Source organism: Pipistrellus hanaki, assembly GCF_964339955.1.
Source record: "Pipistrellus hanaki genome assembly, chromosome: 13".
Lineage (NCBI taxonomy): Eukaryota > Metazoa > Chordata > Mammalia > Chiroptera > Vespertilionidae > Pipistrellus > Pipistrellus hanaki.
The window spans coordinates 52,306,305-52,325,665 of record NC_140515.1 but is presented as its reverse complement, the minus strand read 5'-3'; the positions used below and the strand labels follow the sequence as shown (position 1 = coordinate 52,325,665).

The following is a 19,361-nucleotide window of genomic DNA, read 5'->3' as shown; positions in this document are numbered from 1 at the left end:
GGGGCCATAGTGGTGACAGAGCTGGGCATGTAGCTTCTGCTCCTGACTCTGAGCGACAGAGCCCTGTTGGCTGTGTCCAGATACCCAGTCAGCCCTTCCCCAAGGGAGCCCCGGGAAAGGCTGGCAAAGACCCCGCTGGCTTCGAGGAGGGGCTCCTGGGATCATCCCCAAGTTTGGGAAGAAGAAAGGAGTCATTTGATCTAATCCCTCTCTTCCTGCAGACCCAGCTCTGTCTTGTCCACCCTCCCACCAGGCAGGCAGGTCTCCCACTTTGGGGTGTGAAGGTTGTCTTCTCTTACTCCTTTCCCCATCCAGGACGCTGGACAGCTCTCTACAGGATCGAGTCCGCTGTCTTCACAGTTGTGTGTGTTTGCTGTAATTCCAGTTTTATATGCAAACAGAAGGGAAAGCTGTATCCCAGTCTGTAGGTTGCCTCATCACCCAAGGTGCCTCCCTTGCATTGGTCTTTGGATGGCGGTGACGTAGGGTTTCCGTTGAATGCGGTTTTATGGAAGGTGACCCTTGGTTTGGACCAAGCTCCGAGTTAAGGTGATAAGGAGCTCTGTTGACTTCCCCAGGTCATTAAGTAGTGATTGAATCGCAGCTGTGTTTAACTTGTGGCCCGATTACTATTAGTAGGTCACGTAGTTGGGTTATAGCTATATGTTGTTCTGTTTGGAGGGCTTTATTGCTCGTATGTAAGGTTTTTATTGTCTTGCAGTTAATATACTTTAGTATATTTATCAATGAAAAGAAATAAGACCACAGAAATAAACATGGGTGAATAATCCTGGTAAGGGAAAAGCCTTTCAAAGCGTGCCACCAAAGACAAATGCCAGAAAGCAGATTTCTAGATTTGAATAGCTTTGAGCCCATCATACACTGAGTGGCCAGATTATTATGATCTCTGAACACATGATAATCTGGCCACTCAGTGTGTGTGTGTGTGTGTGTGTGTGTGTGTGTGTGTGTGTGTATTAGAAGCCCAGTACATGAATTTGTGCATGAGTGGGGTCCGGCCAGCTTGGCCAGGGGGAGGGGACATGGGCGGTTGGCTGGCCTGCCTGCTGGTTGAACTCTTGGTCGAGGGGACAATTTGCATATTAGCCTTTTATTATACAGGATATACACTGAGTGGCCAGATTATTATGAATTCAGAGATCATCAAAAAATGGCCACTCAGTGTATAATCGAAGGTAAAAGGCAATGCGGTAAGGCAAGCCTGAGAAGTCTCTGACTGCGAAACCATTAAAGATATAACTAACATTCTTTGACATGCAGAGCAAAGTTCACGAGAAAGTAACACAAATGCCTGCTTGCCAAAAACAAGGGATTTAAAAACCATAGCAGTACACATGCAATGGTTCTGTCATTGCTCTGGATGGGGTGAGGGAGTAGTTGCTGATTTGAGTAATCTGGGAGTTTGGATTTCAGTGGCCATGTAGAGACAGGATGTGTCTTTAGGACAGTGTGAATAGGGGTTGCAACTAAGTAGCCCATAGGTATATGGCCCTACATTCAGTAAAACGGTGAACCAGAAAAACCCACACACAGACACTGGGAATGATAAAGAAGGAAGCTTATCAGTGTCAGCCAGCAAACGGAGTACTGAGAGGAATATTCATAGCCTAAAGTATACAGAGTGGAACAAAAATAGGTTTGCCGTTATTCATTTGGAAATACAAAATTAATAATACAAGAATAAACTCAGTGTTTCATGTCCTCACAACTGTAAAACCCACTCTTGTTCTTCCCTATATACGTTAAAAAGGGAAAGTTGGAAATTAATGAGCCAATCATTTGATTCAAGTAGTTAGTAAAAAATGTAGAGAAAATTAAAGATAAAAGCAGGAAATTAATACATAATTTTCAAAGTGTGCCAATAGTTATGGAGAAGGCCTTTTTTTAATCAAATGAAATGTTTTGTTTTTTTTTAATAGTTCTTTATTCAAAGTATTACATATGTCCCCTTTCTTTCCCCATTGACCCCCTCTAGCACGCCCCTCCCCACCTTCCCAATTCCCCTCCACCCCACCACCCCACCCCTTTCTCAGGCTCTCAACACCACATTGTCTGTGCCCATGGGCCATGCATATATGCATAAAAGATCTTTGGTTGACTACCTCCCACCCATCCACCCCCACCTTCCCTCCGAGATTCCGCACGCTGCTCCATATTATGGAAAAGTTTTTTAAACAAACATACTCTGAAAAGACTAATAGACAAATTTTTTTAGCAGGATTAAAATGTAAAGATTGAAGGTACAAATAAATTAAAGATGGAAAAGATGCATAACTACACCAACAGCAGAGCTTAAAGCACAATGTAAACAACTTAATGCTAGTACATTTCAACAGACTAAGTGAAAATTTTTTTAGAAAAAAATGGAAGTTACCAAGAAGAGATTTAAGACCATAAAGAAAAGAGAAAAGAGATAAACTGAAACAAATCCAGCAGTGTATGATTAAGAAAAATCAAATAAGTAAAGAATAAACGCCTCATGATCAAGTTGTGTTTATTCCAGGTACATATGATCTTCCCTTCAGTGTGGAAAAATCATCTAATAAAACCAAACTCTTTGTGGTAAGAACTCTTAGCAAACTAGAAATAATCCGACCCAAATGATCTATAGTATCATTCTTGGCCATGAAATATTAGCAGTCTTCCCGTTAAAAGTCAGGAACAAAGATAGATGGGAAGCTGGTGGTAGTCATAGCTAATACTTGCTGAACACCTAATTTCTGATAATAACTACTAATGGAGATGCTATTATTATTACCCTGATTTTATTAATAAGGAATAGAGGCACAGAGTAATAACTTAACCAAGGTCACACAGCCAGGAAGTGGTAGAGCCAGGATTCACAACTGAGCCATCTATATCTATAGCCCATGTTCATACCTGGGGCACTCCACTGCCATGCGCTAGCTCCAGCTTTGTGTCTACCTCCCTGCTTCCAGTCCAAATTATACTGAAGGTCCTTATCACCATGGTAACAGAAGGAAAAGAAAGAAGAGGACAGATGGAACATTGGTTTTCAGATTATATTGTTATCTATGTAAATAATTTAAGGAAATCTACGCGAAGACTATCAGGACTAATAAGAGTGTTTACCAATGTTACTAGACACAGGCTCAGTTTACCCACATTAATTCTGCTCCTACCCACCAGGATCATTTGGAGCACATGTGTCAAACACAAGGCCTGCGGGCCAAATCCAGCCCGCCAGGCCTTGCAATGTGGCCCGCACCTCGCTGTCATCACTGCACTCCGCTGTCAGTTTATGACATTGTCAGTTTATGACTGTTCAGTAAACCATTCGGCCCGCGATTTAGGCTGGATTTTAGATTTTGGCCCCTTCTCTGATTGAGTTCGACACCCCTAATTGGAGAGAGTCATGTTTAAAAGTTGACACTCTTAAAAATAAATAGCAATAAAAACTATGAGGAATCTAGTTAAATGTAAACTATTAAAAAGCACAAAAGAAGACTTAGATTAGTGACAAGATATACCATGTTTCTGAATGAACATCTCAATATTGTAGAGATAGCAGTTCTTCCCAAATTAGCCTAGATACTTAACGTAATTCCAGTCAAAATCCCAATACACTTTTTATGAGAATTGACAAGGTAATACTAAAATTCATATAGAAAAGTAAAGTCTATCAAGATAAATTAGGAATAAGGTGGGGAATTTACCCTACATGTATTAAGATATATTATAAAGTTATAGTATTGGTGCAAAGATAGAACATTGGATCACTGCTACAGAATTGAGAACTTGGAAATAAAAAGTGCATATTTGGTGACTTGATAAATAATAAAAATGGCATTATAATTCAGTTGGAAAATGATAGACTATTTAATAATGAATAATGCTGGGCAGAATGGTTATCTATAGAGAAGAAAATACATTTAGATCCCTACCCACACCATACTCATTCATTAGTTGTGGGGAATTGGATCCAACACCTAAATATGATAAAGCAACATTTTTTTTTTATATATAAGTTCTTTACATATTTTGGAGCTTAATCTCTTTTTTTTAATATATATTTTATTGATTTTGTACAGAGAGGAAGGGAGAGAGATAGAGAGTTAGAAACATCGATGAGAGAGAGTCATTGATCAGCTGCCTCTTGCACACCCCCCACTGGGGATATGCCCGCAACCAAGGTACATGCCCTGGACCGGAATCGAACCCGGGACCCTTCAGTCCCCAAGCCGACGCTCTATCCATTGAGCCAAACCGATCTCGGCTAAAGCAACATTTTTAAACTTTCTGAATAAAAGCAAGAAAAAAAATGTTGGAGTTTGGAAGGCTATCTTTAGCAATATGAAGAGTTTATGCCATGAAAGAAAAGATTGATAAGTTTACTTATATTAAAATTTAAAATACCCATCAAATAAAGGATACGATAAAACAAAGTGAAATCACTACCATAAACTAGAAATTGATACTGTGAAAAGTATTCAACCAGAAAGTCATGAAATCCAGAATCAATATTGAATGCTCACGCATCAGTAAGGAAAAGAGGGACAACCCGGTGGCAAAAAGACAGCACAATGGACAGAGGAAATGACAGGCAAATCCCAAAGGGGACACTCAGATGGATATAAACAAATGAAAAGAAACACAGATGGAAGGAGGTGGGCTAGAACGGAGCGGGTTGTGGGGTGGGGGTGGGGGGGTTGAAGGTGGGGGGTGCAGGCAGGGAAGGGGACATATGTAATACTTTCAGCAATAGAGATTTAAAAAAAAAGAAGAAGAAGAAAGAAACACAGAGGAATGCAAATTAGAGCAACTTGGAGATACTATTTCTCACCCCTAAGAGAATCAAAAATAAACTTCCACGTGTTGACAAGGATGTGAAACAGTGAGAAGTCTCACTTTGTAAGAGTCTGGATTTGGTTCAACCATCAACAGGGAGCAATTGTACAATCAGGTAAATCACAGATGTGCATAACCTACCAATTAATATATATATATATATATATATATATATATATATATATATATATACACACACACACACACACAATATACACACACACATACACACATACATATATACACACACACATATATACACACACACATATACACACACACATACACACACACACAGACCTATAAAGTCTCACATGTCCATAGAAAAAGACACATACAAGGAAGTTCTTTGCAGTGTTGTTAAGTGTAGGGAAAATTAGAATCAACATAAATGTTCCTCCATCCATTAAAAAAATAGATAAGTCAATTGTGGTGTATTTGTACAATGAAATACACTTAGAATGAATACATATACATGTATTGTTATGGATAAACATGATGTTTAGAATAAAAAGAACTTGCAAAAAAGAACACATATACTTGATCAAAATGAATTCTGCTTAAAATAATGCAAAGATACTATTCACTGAGTGACCAGATTATTATGATCTCTGAACGCATAACAATCTGGCCTCTAGGTGTATATCCTATATAATAAAAGGCTAATATGCAAATTTTCCCCTCAACCAGGAGTTCGACCAGCAGGCAGGCCAGCCAACCGCCCATGTCCCCTCCCCCTGGCCAGGCTGGCAGGACCCCACCCATGCATGAATTCTTGCACTGGGCCTCTATACACACACACACACACACACACACACACACACACACACACACACACACACACTGAGTGGCCAGATTATTATGTGTTCAGAGATCATAATACTCTGGCCACTCAGTGTATATTATTATCATATACATTAAAACTAAAAAAGCATGCATGCTTTTATATAAGTGCAGAAGTCCTCAGTGCCTTCCCACTGCCCTCAGCATCACCCCCAGCTCCTCCACCTGGCCAAAAAGGCCTTGTGGACTGGCCGTGCCTTCCCTCCAGCCACACGCCCCTCCTCTTGGGGCCATGTTCCGTGGCAGCAGTTGGCACCCCACAGAGGAGTGTCCCCAGCTGCCTGGCCCATCACAGGATGGGCTCCTTGAGCATGGGTCTCTGCTGGCTGAGGCCGGGCATCTCAACAAGTGAACCAGGTGAGGCCCCGCCTCTGCCACCTCAGGAATGTTTCCAGAAAGAGAGGCGGTCACTCTAAATCTTGAAGGACAGCACAGGTCATCTCTGGTTCCCAAACACACTAGCTACATGACCCGAGCAAAGTTACTTGGCCTCTCCGTGTCTCCGTGTCCTTACCCGTAAAATAGAGATAATGATAATTTCATTGTCGGCTTGTTGATGGGGGGAAAAAAAACAAACACAGCAACATTTGCAAAGCATTCCAGCCCAGCTCTTAGGACAATTAAGAAATAGTGGCTGGTTGTTATTCCAGTGAGAAAAGTTCAGCAGGTGGACAAGGAGGGAGTGGGCACAGCGTGACCAAGGTCTTGAGCCAGGAGAGCCATGAGGAGCTATGGGAATGGATGCATGTATCTGCCACGTGTGACGTGAGGGTGTGTCCTGTGGCAGCATGGGCTGGAAGGAGTCTAGGGCCCTCGGGTGCTTCCTGAACTGAATTTCTCTAGAGTGCTCAATGGGCCTGTTTCTGAGGGACAGGCCGACAGCTCATGCTTGGTGAGCAACAGAGCGAGCTGGAGGACTCGGGGCAGAGGCATCCCTAAGGGGCTAGGCCACAGCCAGGCAGATTCCCACTGGGAGCCTGGGTGCAGTCAGAGCTGGCAGCCCAGAAGAGGGACACCCTGTGGGAACAAGCACCCCTGATGGCCAGAGGCTCTTTCCAGCCCAATTGTGGGGAACCCCTGTTTCCCGCGCCCTCCCAGGTCTTCACGGGGATCTTCACCGCCGAGATGACCTTCAAGATCATCGCTCTCGACCCCTACTACTACTTCCAGCAGGGCTGGAACATCTTCGACAGCATCATCGTCATCCTCAGCCTCATGGAGCTGGGCCTGTCCCGCATGGGCAACCTGTCGGTGCTGCGCTCCTTCCGCCTGGTACCTGCTGGGCCTTCTGCAGGGGGGCGGGGCAGGTGCCTGGGGCACCACTCACTCCCCCCAACTCTGAGCCATCATGCCTTCACCCAACAGCTATTGGCTAAGTACCCTTGGGTGCCAGGCCCAGTGCTGGTAATGTGGGGGGGGGGGGGGCAAGACAGAATGAGAGACCCCTCCAGAGGAGCAATTAGGGTGGCCATCAGATGATTGGCAAAGCCCTTTATGATTCACCCTGTAGTCCTCACGGAATTCCCAGGAGTGGGGCTAATATTACTATATCCCCATTGCACAGATGAGGAGACTGAGACCCAGAGAGGTTGTCGCCCTGGGTGGTTGTGGTGGGAGTTCCTGCTGTCCTGTCATGAGGGATCCGGGCCTTTGCTTTCATGGTCACTTGTCTGTCAAGGGCAAGTGCCTCTTGCCTTGTGTCTTCACAATGTGGGGAATCCCAGAGTTGAGAGACCTCAACATCTACATGCCAAAGAGGGGTTCTTTGGAAGAATCATGGTTGAGGCAAGTCAGTGATTCAGAAAGAATTCAGAAACCACTTCCCAGAGCCCCATGGCAAGTAGCAGGCGGAGCCCGGTCTGCCGACAGCTCTCTGGGGTTCTGCCTGCTGGTTTCAGAATCCGCATTTAGCAAACAAATGCACACACCAATCACCTGTGGATCTTGTCACACTGTGGATGGCAGCTCAGTGAGTCTCAGGTGATGCCAGAGCTCCTGGTAGACTGTGCTTTAAGTTTGAGATGCCTGAGAGATCCAGACTGGGCTGGACGGGGGTCAGCGAAGGCTTCCCGGGAAGTCTGAGCACTGACCAGAAAGGCAGCATGGTGGGAGCAGTAGAGAAACCCTAGGCTGTGAGTTCTAAGCCCAGCTCCACTGCCATGAGCCAAGGAGCTCAGACAAGTGACTCCACTTTTAAGGGTTGTCGCCTTCATCTGCCAAAGGAGGGAGTAGGAGTGCCAGCCCATGTGTTATTGGGAGTTCTGTATGAGTTGATGCATCCTAAGCACATGGTCTGACACAGTAGATTGCTAAGCACTGACCCCTTTCTCCGTTATAACTAAGAGGAGAGAGAAATGGAGGAGGTCGGGTAAGTTAGAGCTGGCTGAGCTGGCCTGGAAGGGTTTCTGATGAAGGGCCTGGCAGAAAAAGGACACCCCCTGTTGGGGGAATCTAGAAAGTTCCCTGAAGTGAGACCAAGGGGAATAAGAGGCTAGCGTGAGGACATAGAAGGGCTCTGTGTGTCCGGTCAGCAGTTCCAGCCTCATCCCGCCCCCTCCCCCCGCGCGGCCCCCCCTACACACACACACAGAGTCCACTAAAGCCACCTTCAGGCCGTGGGAAGGAACAGTAGTGGGTGCTCTTGGAGAAACCTGGAGGAACCAGGTGTCAGTGACCTTCAAGGGCTCCCTGGGTTCTCAGGCAGGAACTGTGGGAGGGAGAGAAGGGTGTCCGTGGGCACCGGGAACCAGAGCCTATCACAGGACCCCTCCCTCCCCAGCTGCGGGTCTTCAAGCTGGCCAAATCCTGGCCCACGCTGAACACGCTCATCAAGATCATCGGGAACTCGGTGGGGGCACTGGGGAACCTGACACTGGTGCTGGCCATCATCGTGTTCATCTTCGCCGTGGTGGGCATGCAGCTCTTCGGCAAAAACTACTCAGAGCTGAGGCACCGCATCAGCGAGCCAGGCCTGCTGCCCCGCTGGCACATGATGGACTTCTTCCACGCCTTCCTCATCATCTTCCGCATCCTCTGTGGCGAGTGGATCGAGACCATGTGGGACTGCATGGAGGTGTCCGGGCAGTCCCTGTGCCTGCTGGTCTTCTTGCTTGTCATGGTCATTGGCAACCTCGTGGTAAGTTGGCCAATGGCCTGGCGCACACACCTTCACCTACTCATCCATTCATCCACCGGCTACCCATCTGTCTATTTACTTACCCTTCCTTCCATCCACCCATTCATTCACTCAGCCTTCTGTCTATCAAACCACCTATCCACCCATCAATCTCTCATCCATCCACCTATTTACACATCCATTCATCCATCTACTCATTACTCATTTTTCCATCTGTCTTCTCATTCATCCATTCATTCATCTACCCACCAATGTACCCACATAGGACTTTTCATCCATTCACCCATTCCCTTCCCATTTATTTTTCTCTCTACTCATCTATATATCTACCTATCCAGCCAGCCATCCACTCATAAATCAACCACCCACTAACTCACCCATCCATCCGTCTACCTCTCCATCAATCCATCTACCTATTTACTTACTGACTGACCCATTCATTCATATCACTCTTTGTTAACTCACTCTTTAATCTACAGACTTACTTGCCTGCTTATTATTTCCTTATTTTACCTTCATTAATTTACTTACCTAATATTTTATTAGTCATTCACTGGCAATGATTTATCGCATGGTTTTTTCAATTCAACTTAACAAATATCTGCTGTTGTATGCAAACTATTTTGCCAGAGGCTAATGGATATACAGAGTTGAATGTGGCCCTCATAAACTTGAGAGAGTGGGGAGGTGGGGAGTTAAAAAGGCATGAAATTAGAACTTTTAGTCAGAATGATCAGAGAGCCATTAAGGGGTGCTTATTGGTGCTGATCCCCTCCAGCTGGAAATCAGGGAAGGCTTCCTGGAGGAGTGTTTAGAGCTGACCTGATAGACATGTAATGCTAGAGAGGAAGGGGGCGGGGTGAGCAAAACACAGGTGCCAGCAGGTGGTGGTCCAGGTGAGGTGGGCCCGTGGGGGGCCTTGTATGTCTCCCTGGGTAGCTGTGGTGGCAGTTCCTGCTATCCTATCATGAGGGATCCAGACCTTTGCCACCGTTACCGCCTGTCTGTCAAGGGCAAGTGCGTCCTGCCTTGTGTGTTTGCAGTATGGGGAATCCCGGAGTTGAGAGAGATCAAACACTAAGTGCCAAAGAGGGGGCCTTTGGAAGAGTCAGGGCTGAGGCAAGTCCGTCGTTCCGTGTCCTCTGTGGACATGGAGCCCCCTTCCTGGGTACACAGGTGGCCCACACATGCTCAGACACCGCACCCGCATGGTCTGGCTCCCAAGGGCATGGGCAGTCCTGGTTCACGTCAGTTCATAGAGAGGTTTTAGGTGGCGGGAGTACTTACTGTGAGCTGCAGATTCCAGTGCCCTTCCTCAGATTGGTCTATCTTCTCCTCCCGTGTGCCTTCACGAGGCCAGGGCAGGCCCAGGCTGAGACGGGGTCAGCCTCCTGCAGGCCTCACGGGCAGAGGAGCCCAGAGAGGAGGAGGGCTTCGGTGCACAGAGCTACTGGAACCCGGCTCTTTGCCCGGCCTCACAGCCCTCCTCCCAGCTCCTCAAACCGGGGGACTCCACGTGTCCAAGGAGGTGGGAGCACAGAGCTCTCAGAGGAGGGGCAGCCTGAGCTGCCCTCCAGCACACAGCCCTGCCATTTCCCAGCGCATCTGTCTGGGGATGAGGAGATTAGAGGCTGCTGGGGAGGGAAGCTGACAGCCCACACAGGCGCCCCCCTCCCCCCCCTCGCCCTGGCTGCCTCAGGAATTGGGCTGCTGACGGTCGCTGCCGGTCGTGGGAGGAAGCAATTGCCATTAGAATGGGAAGTGATGATCAGGCAGGGGCTGGGGAGCAGCAGCGTGATTGACAGGGAAAGCACTGGAAGGAGACAAACTTCTGAAGCTGCCGACAAGGGAGGCCCTAGTGTCGGGTGTGGGTGGACGGACGGGGCTACCCAGGCGCCCCCTGCCTGCCCTGCCTCCAGCCTGGGCCCCAGACACCGGGAGGTCAAGGGCGGTGGGCGGAGCGTGAGCTAGGGCCGTGGGAGAGGATCCAGGGTGGGCCACAGGAACACGGAGCAGGCCAGGCCAGAGGTCTGCAGAGACAGCAGCTCTGGATCACATCCCATGCCCTGCCCCCCGCAAAGACGCCATAAGAAAGGCTACAGGTGTCCAAAGTGACCATTTCTCCATAGAGATAGGATCCGGAAGTCCTGCTTCTTAACCCTCCCGTGCTGTCCACCTGGGTGTGTGTGTGGCTCTTTTTAAAAAAAGACCAGTATCAGGGCTGGTGCTCCAACCTCCCGAAGAGTCTCATTCTCAGCTTGCTGACAGGTGTGTTTGCGGGGCTTGAGAGAAGCCAGGGCAGGGGCTCTGAGTGAGAACTGCGCACCTGCCTTCACACAACTCCCTGCTGCACGGGCCTCCATCCCAACTGAACTCCTTTCGGGGGGACACCAAGCCCAGCGTGGGGAGCTGTGCCGCTGGCCTGTTGGCCTGGTAATGCTCCCAGCCGGGGGTGGCCTACGTGGGGGAAGGAGCCCAGCACCAGCTTCATTTAACCTTCAGGAAGCTGGCACCTGGGCCCATGCCCGCCCCTGGTCACTCAGCAAACGTCTGCTTTTGTAGCAACAGCTACAAACTCACATTTGCAAGAAAACGTCTCATTTGCAGGATAGTTTAGCCCCAAGCAGTAATCCAGACCATGCAAACACAGAGGACCATGCCAATCTCCCTTAGGAGTCAAGTCCTTAACCCCCAAATTTAAAATTTTTATCTGTACTGTTAATATAGCCAATGTCCCCCTAGTTCCCCATGGACCCCCACCCCCCACATACATCATTTAAGTAGCGTGCCTCCCAGCTCCTCGGAAACCTTGGCCCCTTCCCTGACTCCCTAGCACAATGGGCCTTGGAGCCAGGGCTGGCCCCTGGCACCAACCCCGGGTCCCTTCACCCCATCCCATTGTCTGCTCCTGCACCCAGCACCCATCCAAGTATCCCTCACCGCCTAGACACAACTCCGTCTCAGCAGCCTGACCTGGCAGTTGGTCCCAGGTGCCTGAGGGCTGCTACCTGGGCTCTTGTCATGCCATTGTCCCCTTCTCTGCTCAGTGCCCCCGGGGCCTCACCTGGGAAGCGTAGCTAGACCTGGGACAGGGTGGAGGGTGCTCCGCAGCAGGAGGCCCAGGTGTTTGAGTGGTGAGTGGGTGGGGGGAGTGGGGGGGAGACTCTGAGACACGTCACTACCCCTCCAACGGATGCAGAGGCCCCTCCTCAGGAACACCCCAGCCTCTCTGGGTGGGATTCTGTCTGTCCCCGGCGACCCCAGGCTGGAGCCCACTTCCCAGAAGCAGCCCTACGCCCTCTCCCGAGGCAGCTGCCGGCAGGGAGGCCTGGGCTTTGGCATGGACCCAGGCTTCGCCCATGGAACCTGGGCCAAGACACAGGAGACCTAAGGCTGTGCAACCTCAGCTCCCACGTACTGAGACCCTGGGAGGGGGGATCAGAATGTGTCTTTCCTCTCATTAGCCATCCTGTGTTTGAGAGAAGGGGGGTTAGGATCAGGGCCCGGGACCCAGGGTTGGACCTAGAGCTGTTGGCCTTTGGCCGTCCTTGAGGTCCCTGGGCCTCAGTTTCCCCATCATGGGCCCAAGGCGGAACCCCCGGCCCGGCGCCCGCCTCGGTGAACCCAGCTGTACTGTCTCCCCAGGTCCTGAACCTCTTCCTGGCGCTGCTGCTCAGCTCCTTCAGCGCCGACAACCTCACGGCGCCGGACGAGGACGGGGAGATGAACAACCTGCAGCTGGCCCTGGCCCGCATCCAGCGGGGCCTGCGCTTCCTCAAGCGCACCACCTGGGACTTCTGCTGCAGACTCCGGCAGCGGCGGCCCCCGAAGCCTGCCCTCGCCCTCGCCCTCGCCCCCCAGGGCCAGCTGCCCAGCTGCATTGCCACCTCCAGCCCCCCGCCGCCCGCAGAGCTGGAGAAGGCACCTCCGGCCCGCAAGGAGACGCGGTTTGAGGAAGGCAAGCGGCCGGGCCAGGGCACCCCGGGGGACCCGGAGCCCGTGTGTGTGCCCATCGCTGTGGCCGAGTCAGACACGGAGGACCAAGAGGAGGACGAGGAGGAGAACAGCCTGGGCACCGAGGAGGAGTCCAGCAAGCAGGTGAGCCCCCGCCCGGCCACCTCCCCCCAGCTCGGATGCAGCACCTGCTTCTGTAGGGCGCAGGGCTCCGCTGCCATGGCAACCAGCCTCACTCAGCGCTGCCGCTGCCCTGCCAGCCTGTCCCAGCCGGGCCGGGCGGTGGTGGGAGACAGGGTGTCCCCCAACAGCATGCCCTGTAGAGGGGAGCTGAGACCCGCTCTCAACCCTCTCCCCAGCCCAGCCCAGCAGGAGATCTTGGAAGGGGTTGCTGTCCATGGTTTAATCCCTGGCTGGTCATGGGCAGCTGTTTGTATGGGAAGGGAAACTGAGGCACGGGGAGAGAGAGAGAGAGAGAGAGAGAGAGAGAGAGAGAGAGAGAGAGAGAGAGAGAGGCTGGCTAGGAGTTCCTCCTGCCTCTGGGACAGAGCCAGGACCCCAGGCCCTGCCCCCACTCTGACCACTGTCCCCCTCAGGGACTCCCCAGGCCAGTGTCTTGATGAGAAAAGAGTGCATCTCCTGACCTCCCCCTGCCCCTTCCCCTCCTCCCAGGCCCAGGGCTGATTCTGAGATTTAAAAATAAGCATCCGAAGATGGCAGGTGTCAGAGACGGCACTATCTTATCTCCCAACCTGTTATTTTTAACACTTGGGGCCAGAGTCTGGACACAGGAGCAGTGCCCCCTTACTGCTCCCTCGGCCTCCCCGTGGCCCGAGCCAGGCTCACGTGGCTCCGTCCTGTGTTGGGCCTTCAGGTCTGGCAAGGCGGGCGGGCTCTCTGTGTGGCTGGGCCCATCCTGGCCGCCTCCTCTGGGCCTGTCCGGTGGGTCTGGCCTGAAGAGCAGCTGCTTCCCCGTGTGGAGTGTGATCCGAGGCTTCAGACTGGGTTCCACAGCCCGCTGCCGCCCTATGGCCCCAGGCCAGCTTCAGCCCGGCCAGCCAGGCCGGGACACTGACAGGGTCCGCAGGGGGCGGGCGGGCGGGATGCTCCCAGCCTCCAGTGACCTCCGGGATGCTCCCAGCGCAGGAGTGGAAATCCCACTGCCTGCCCCTCCTTTCCCTCTCCTTTGCTTCTCTTGAGCCCATGGGGTCTGGCTCCCTGGGATGTGTGTGTGCATGTGTGCATGTGTGTGCGCGTGCATATGCTTGTGTGTGTGTGTGTGTGTGTCCGTGCGTGTGTGCATGCGTGTATCTCCCTGGGATGTGTTTGTGCGTGCATGTGTGTGTGTGTATATGTTCGTTTGTGTGTGTGTATGTGTGTGTGTGTGTGTGTGTGTGTGCATGCGTGCGTGTATGCAAGCTGGGGTGCCATAAAACTCACAGGAAATGTCATCGTGTCCTTCCAAAGTGCAGTTTGCCACGTAAGGGAGCTGGGCACGGCTGCCCAGCTGCACCCTGCCAGGGAGGGGGAGAGGGCTACCAGCCCTTTACCAGGACCTACCAGGAGCCCCCAGCCAGAGCCCCCAGCCACCCGCTCAGGGCTCCCGTGGGAGGGTCCTCGGTGCGATGAGGCCCCTGAGGAGGGCGGGAGGCATGGGCAGGGCCTGAGGCAGAGTTGGGGGGCCCTGGAGCTTAGGGCCGGGAGCTCACGGGCAGAGGTCTCTTCGGCAGGAGCTCCCGCCTGAGTCCAGCAGCCCAGAGGCCCCTCCGGAGCCCAGGGCCTGGAGCCAGGTGTCCGAGACCGCCTCCTCCGAGGCCGAGGCCGGCGCGGCCCAGGCGGGCAGGCGGCAGCAGCGGGAAGCGGAGCCCCGGGCCCCAGGGTGCCGTGAGGTAACGCACGCCTGCGCCCCGAAAGCCCTCATGGGCCTGGGAGACCCTGGGCCGTGGGGGAGACCCTCTGCAGAGGGGACCATGGGCAGCCCTGTCCACGCGGGGGAGGGTGGGGTGGCGTGGGGCCCGGAGCCACTGGGAAATCCCAGAAGCTGCCATCCCAGGACCTCGAGGCAGGACAAACCCCGAACCTCTGTGTGTTCACCCCTCCCCACCCGGTCCCTGTGCTTCGGTCCCGTTTGTCAACTGTGTGTCCTGTACAGGATCCCCCACCCCACCCCAGGGTACTTGGGGGCGCTCTGAAAACAAGTGCCTGGCTTCCTGGGGTGCCGGCCACCAGCCGCTGCTCACGGGGCTAACGCAGAGGCCGCAAACGGGAGGCCTCTGACCACAAAAAGGGTTTTCATGCGAATTGGCTGCCAACATCTAAAACCCGGGAGCGTTTATGTAAAAAACCTGCACTTCTGGCTTCTCTGGAAAGGTGGTTGGAAGAGCCGCTGTGCTGGACAGAGGCTGTCCCTGCGCCCAGGGGGAGGGGGGAGCTATGATTCCCTTCAGGGCCTGCCCGCCCGCCTGGCTCCCCTTAATCCCCTGCCTGGCCCCCCATGCGCATCTGCACTAACAGATTGTGGCCCTGCTACCCCCACCCCCTCCTGCTCATGCCAAACACCATGCAAGAGGGGGTCACGTGGTGAAAGGCCCTGCCTGGGGCCATTGCCCTGCAGCCTGACCTCGGCCTCAGGCCAGCCGTGGAGACCCGCTCCGAGGGGGCGAGTCTCCTCCGCCTTGTCCCTGGCATGGGAGGGGCCTGTGGGAAGCTCTGCCATCAGGGCAAGTTTGGGAGCGGGAGGGCCTGGTGGGGCCGTCACCCCGACAGCACCAGAGGGCACCCGGGAACCAGAGACACGGAGGGACAGGCAGTCATGGGGAGCAGGGCTTCTCTACTGGACTGTGGACCTTGGAACGGGTTTCGTGGCTTCTTCCTCTCTCTAAATCCGTTCACATTGGACCCCATAAAGGGGAGGGGAGGTGGGAGAAGGACCCGGTCATCCCATTGGATGTTGAGAGCTGGGCCTCCCTGGTGACAAGCCCGAATCCTCTGGGCAGCCCCCGCGTGAAAGGAAAAGCAGGGGAGACCTCCGGCTGTGCTTTTCCCAGCTCAGCCTCCAAAGCGGAGCTGGAGGGGCGGGGGAGGGGGGGGCGGGGGGGGGACGGGGGGGGGGGAGGCGGGGCGCCCTCCTGGCAGCAGGGGCCACAAAGACAGGCCTCGCCCTGGGCCTGGCTCCACCCTGCCCCTGAGCGGCTCTCCATTCCCACCAGTTCCCGCCCATCGCAGCCTACCTGTGAAAGCTAAGGGTGAAGGCTGGGGACTTGAAGACACCAGGAGGAAGGGACTGGAAGGCAGTGGGAGGAGCAGAGGCCCCAGATCTCGGACGGCTCATCCGTACGTGGGGCCCGCGCCTGAGCAACAAGGCGCCACCTGAGCGGAGGGTGTAGACGGGATCTGCAGCCGGTGGAGGCTCCCTTTCCTGCCAGAAGCCCTGCCCGGCCTCCCTGCCCTCAGCGTGGGCTCCCGGAGGCAGAGCCTGCCACAGGCTTCCAGCACCAAGGACCCTCTGAGGGAGCACTCTCAGGAGACACCCACAGGGAGGGAAGCAGCATGAGGCAGAGGCGTGGTGGGGCGCGGTCGCTGGACTCTGGCCTCAGCGTGGTTCCCTCCATATCAGCCCATCACACTGGCTTTCAAGCAATTTCCAGAGAGGGCAGCTCCCAGGCTGAGGGCGGTTCTGGAGCTGGAGCCAGGCAGCAGCCAGTGCTCCCGGCGGCCGGGATGGGTGCGCTGGCCTAGAGGAGGGGAACTGGGCAGAGCGCCACCGTGGCCCCTACAGCCGGCACACACACGTGGCACACGCAGACACGCACAGGGCACACGGCGGGCGCACCCTTCTCTGTAGTCAGGTTAAGCGAGTTCAAGGCAGCAGAGCCCTGCATGCCAGGCGGGGCACGGCCCAGCACCTTCCCGCTCTTACTCCGGACTCCGCGCCTCACGCCAGCACCCACACGAATGGGGGGTCGCAGGGGTGGGTGGCCGGCCTGTTCTCTGCATGTCTGACCTTGTGGTTCCATGTGCCTAGGATGCTGGTTCTGACTCGGTTCTGGGTGTGGCGTGCCTGCTTCCTCCGTATGTGCCCATGTGCCAGTGTGTTTCCGTGTTGCCACCTCATGTCTGTTTTGTTTCCAATTGGACGGATGCTTTATCCCCATATTTTTTCCCAGTGTTCGATCCCCACAGCCCTGCCCTAGACCCCGCAGACCAGAACCAGAGACCCAGAAGCCCCGAGGCCCAGCCAGCCTCAGCTCAGCCCTGACTGGCCTTGGGGGACCTCTGGGGCAGGTCCCATCATCCCGGGCTCCGGTTCCCCGGGAGGGCAATGGAGAGTAGTGTGGGCACCATCCCAGACGCCCCAGGCTGGAGGCTGCTCCCTGGCCCACACTCACGTCCTTGCCCTCCCTGCCCCCCGCTCCGGCCCACAGACCCACGAGGACAGTTACTCCGAGGGGAGCACCGCGGACATGACCAACACCGCCGACCTCCTGGAGCAGATCCCTGACCTCGGCGAGGACGACAAGGACCCAGAGGACTGCTTCACCGAAGGTCCTGCCCTGGGTGGCCCTGTGCCCCAGCCTCAGCCCTGCCGGGAGGGGCAGGAGGACCAGCAGCTCCTTGGAGCCCGTGGCCATGTTACACCCCATCCTGGCCCGGCTGCGTCCCCTCCCTCCCTTCCCCATTCATCATGGGTGCACCAAGGACAGGTGCCCCTGTGTTTGTGGGGTGCCCCTGCGTTTGTGGGGTGGTAGCATGACTGTAGGCTCCCACAGCGGCAGGGCCTGGTCTGATTCCCCGCTGTCCCCCCAGGCCTTGGCATGGTGACTGGCCTCAGTAGCTTTTATAGTGAATGCGGGGGGGGGGGGGGGGGGCGGGTGTTTGGAGGGCAGCTGGGGATGCAATGCAGGGTACATCATTCGGGGCTACCAGTCCAGGGCCCGTTCTTCCCAAGGCTCAGGAATTGCACACATGGGGAAGGCCCAGGGACAGAGCAGCCCAGGGAATTCTGGGACATTCTGGCAGGAGGAGGGTTTCCCAGAGGAGCAGAGGACAAGACGGAGCCCACCCAACCCAGCCCACACCTGCCAGGCCCTTCCTCCACTCCCTGCGTGCCTGGTCCATAGGGCCTTTCCACAGAGGGCCTGCTGCGTGTGGGCTGGGGCAGACAGCACCCACAGCCCTCCCTGCCCCCCATGGCCCCCGCCCGCCATGTTCCCCTGCTCCTCACCCACCATGGTAATCTCTGTCTCTCCGCCATTTCCTTCAACCACCGAGCTTCCTGCCATCAGCCATGGGCATTCCCAGCCGCCGGCCCGGGCCTGACCCCGCTCTCTCCCCCACAGGCTGTGTCCGGCGCTGTCCCTGCTGCACCGTGGACACCACGCAGGCCCCAGGGAAGGTCTGGTGGCGGCTGCGCAAGACCTGCTACCGCATCGTGGAGCACAGCTGGTTCGAGAGCTTCATCATCTTCATGATCCTGCTCAGCAGCGGAGCGCTGGTACCCTCCGGGGGATGCAGGGCTGGGCAGCGAGGGGTGGCGGAGAAGGGGAGGGCTGGGAAAGGAAGTCTCCCCCCGGAAAGCTGGGTCAGGGATGGGGGCAGACCCTCTGCTGAGAACGCCCTCCCCCAGGGCCCCAGATCAGGAATCAAACGCTCAGCAGCTGGGAGCACAGGTGCAGGTCCGGGCAGGAAGGGCTCGGCCGCGGTCATCGTCGGTCCAGGCCCCCTTGTTTCATGAAAGGGCAGTGATTTGCCCCAGATCACAGTGCATAGGTCACAGGTCACTGGCCTCACACACCTGAGCTCTGGTGACACTCTCCCCCCTTCCCTCCCCCCCCCCTCCCCGCCCTGTCACCACTGTGCACAGCTTCAGGCGCTCCATCAGGCAGGTCCAATGCAACTCGTGATTCCGGCTGACACGACCGCGGTGGCTCCGCTGACCCCAGGTTTTCCCGGGGCTGGGAGACCACGCTGTGCGGTTCACACGTGTTTCCATTCCATCCCACACCAAGCTTTTGCAGAAGCATTAGGTAGCCCGCCCCAAGGCCCCACCACCCACAAGCAGCAGGTGTGGCATTTGAACCCAGACCGTCAGATTCCAGAGTCCCCTGTCCCGGGCCTTCCGGGCTGTTCAATAGGTCTTTTCCAAGCTCTCCTCTGTCTGCGTCTGTGAGCCAGGGAGAGCCTCGGGGGGGATTCCCTGTGTAATCGGGGAAACCAGACTGAGCAGGCTGGAGAGAGTCAGAGATCAGTTCAAGAAAGTGGAGCAACATTGAGTAGATGACTCAGGGTGATGGGGGGTCAGGGGGAACTGGGGCAATCAGGAAGGCTTCCTGGAGGAAGCAGATGGAACAACTGTGGAGGACAGGGCGGTTTATTGAGCCCTAGAGAAGCAGATACCCTCATCTGGCTCCCAAACACCCAACTCTGATCTCTCAGATCCCTTATTACCAGAAAGGGAACAGCCCTAGAGAGGGCTCTAGAAGGTGCTGTTGAGCAGGGAGAGGGATGATCAAGACGGCAGAAGAAACAGAACCTTTCCTGACCCAGAGGGAGCGAGCACCTGATATTGTTGGGGATGAGCAACTAACAGGAGACGCTT

At 54.4% G+C, this 19,361-nt stretch overlaps 1 protein-coding gene across 6 annotated transcripts in view; it reads left to right on the top strand.

The window, feature by feature from the left end:
• SCN5A (sodium voltage-gated channel alpha subunit 5) overlaps positions 1-19,361 on the top strand; it is a 91,605-nt gene that overhangs the window by 53,490 nt on the left and 18,754 nt on the right. For 4 of the 6 annotated variants that reach the window (XM_084902773.1, XM_084902772.1, XM_084902770.1 and 1 more), the window contains exons 15-20: positions 6,772-6,945; positions 8,453-8,809; positions 12,455-12,907; positions 14,494-14,652; positions 17,188-17,308; positions 18,103-18,257. In XM_084902773.1, coding sequence (XP_084758899.1) covers positions 6,772-6,945; positions 8,453-8,809; positions 12,455-12,907; positions 14,494-14,652; positions 17,188-17,308; positions 18,103-18,257 — 1,419 coding nt within the window. The remainder of the gene's footprint in view (positions 1-6,771; positions 6,946-8,452; positions 8,810-12,454; positions 12,908-14,493; positions 14,653-17,187; positions 17,309-18,102; positions 18,258-19,361) is intronic. The other 2 variants (XM_084902774.1, XM_084902775.1) reach the window with 1 other exon arrangement.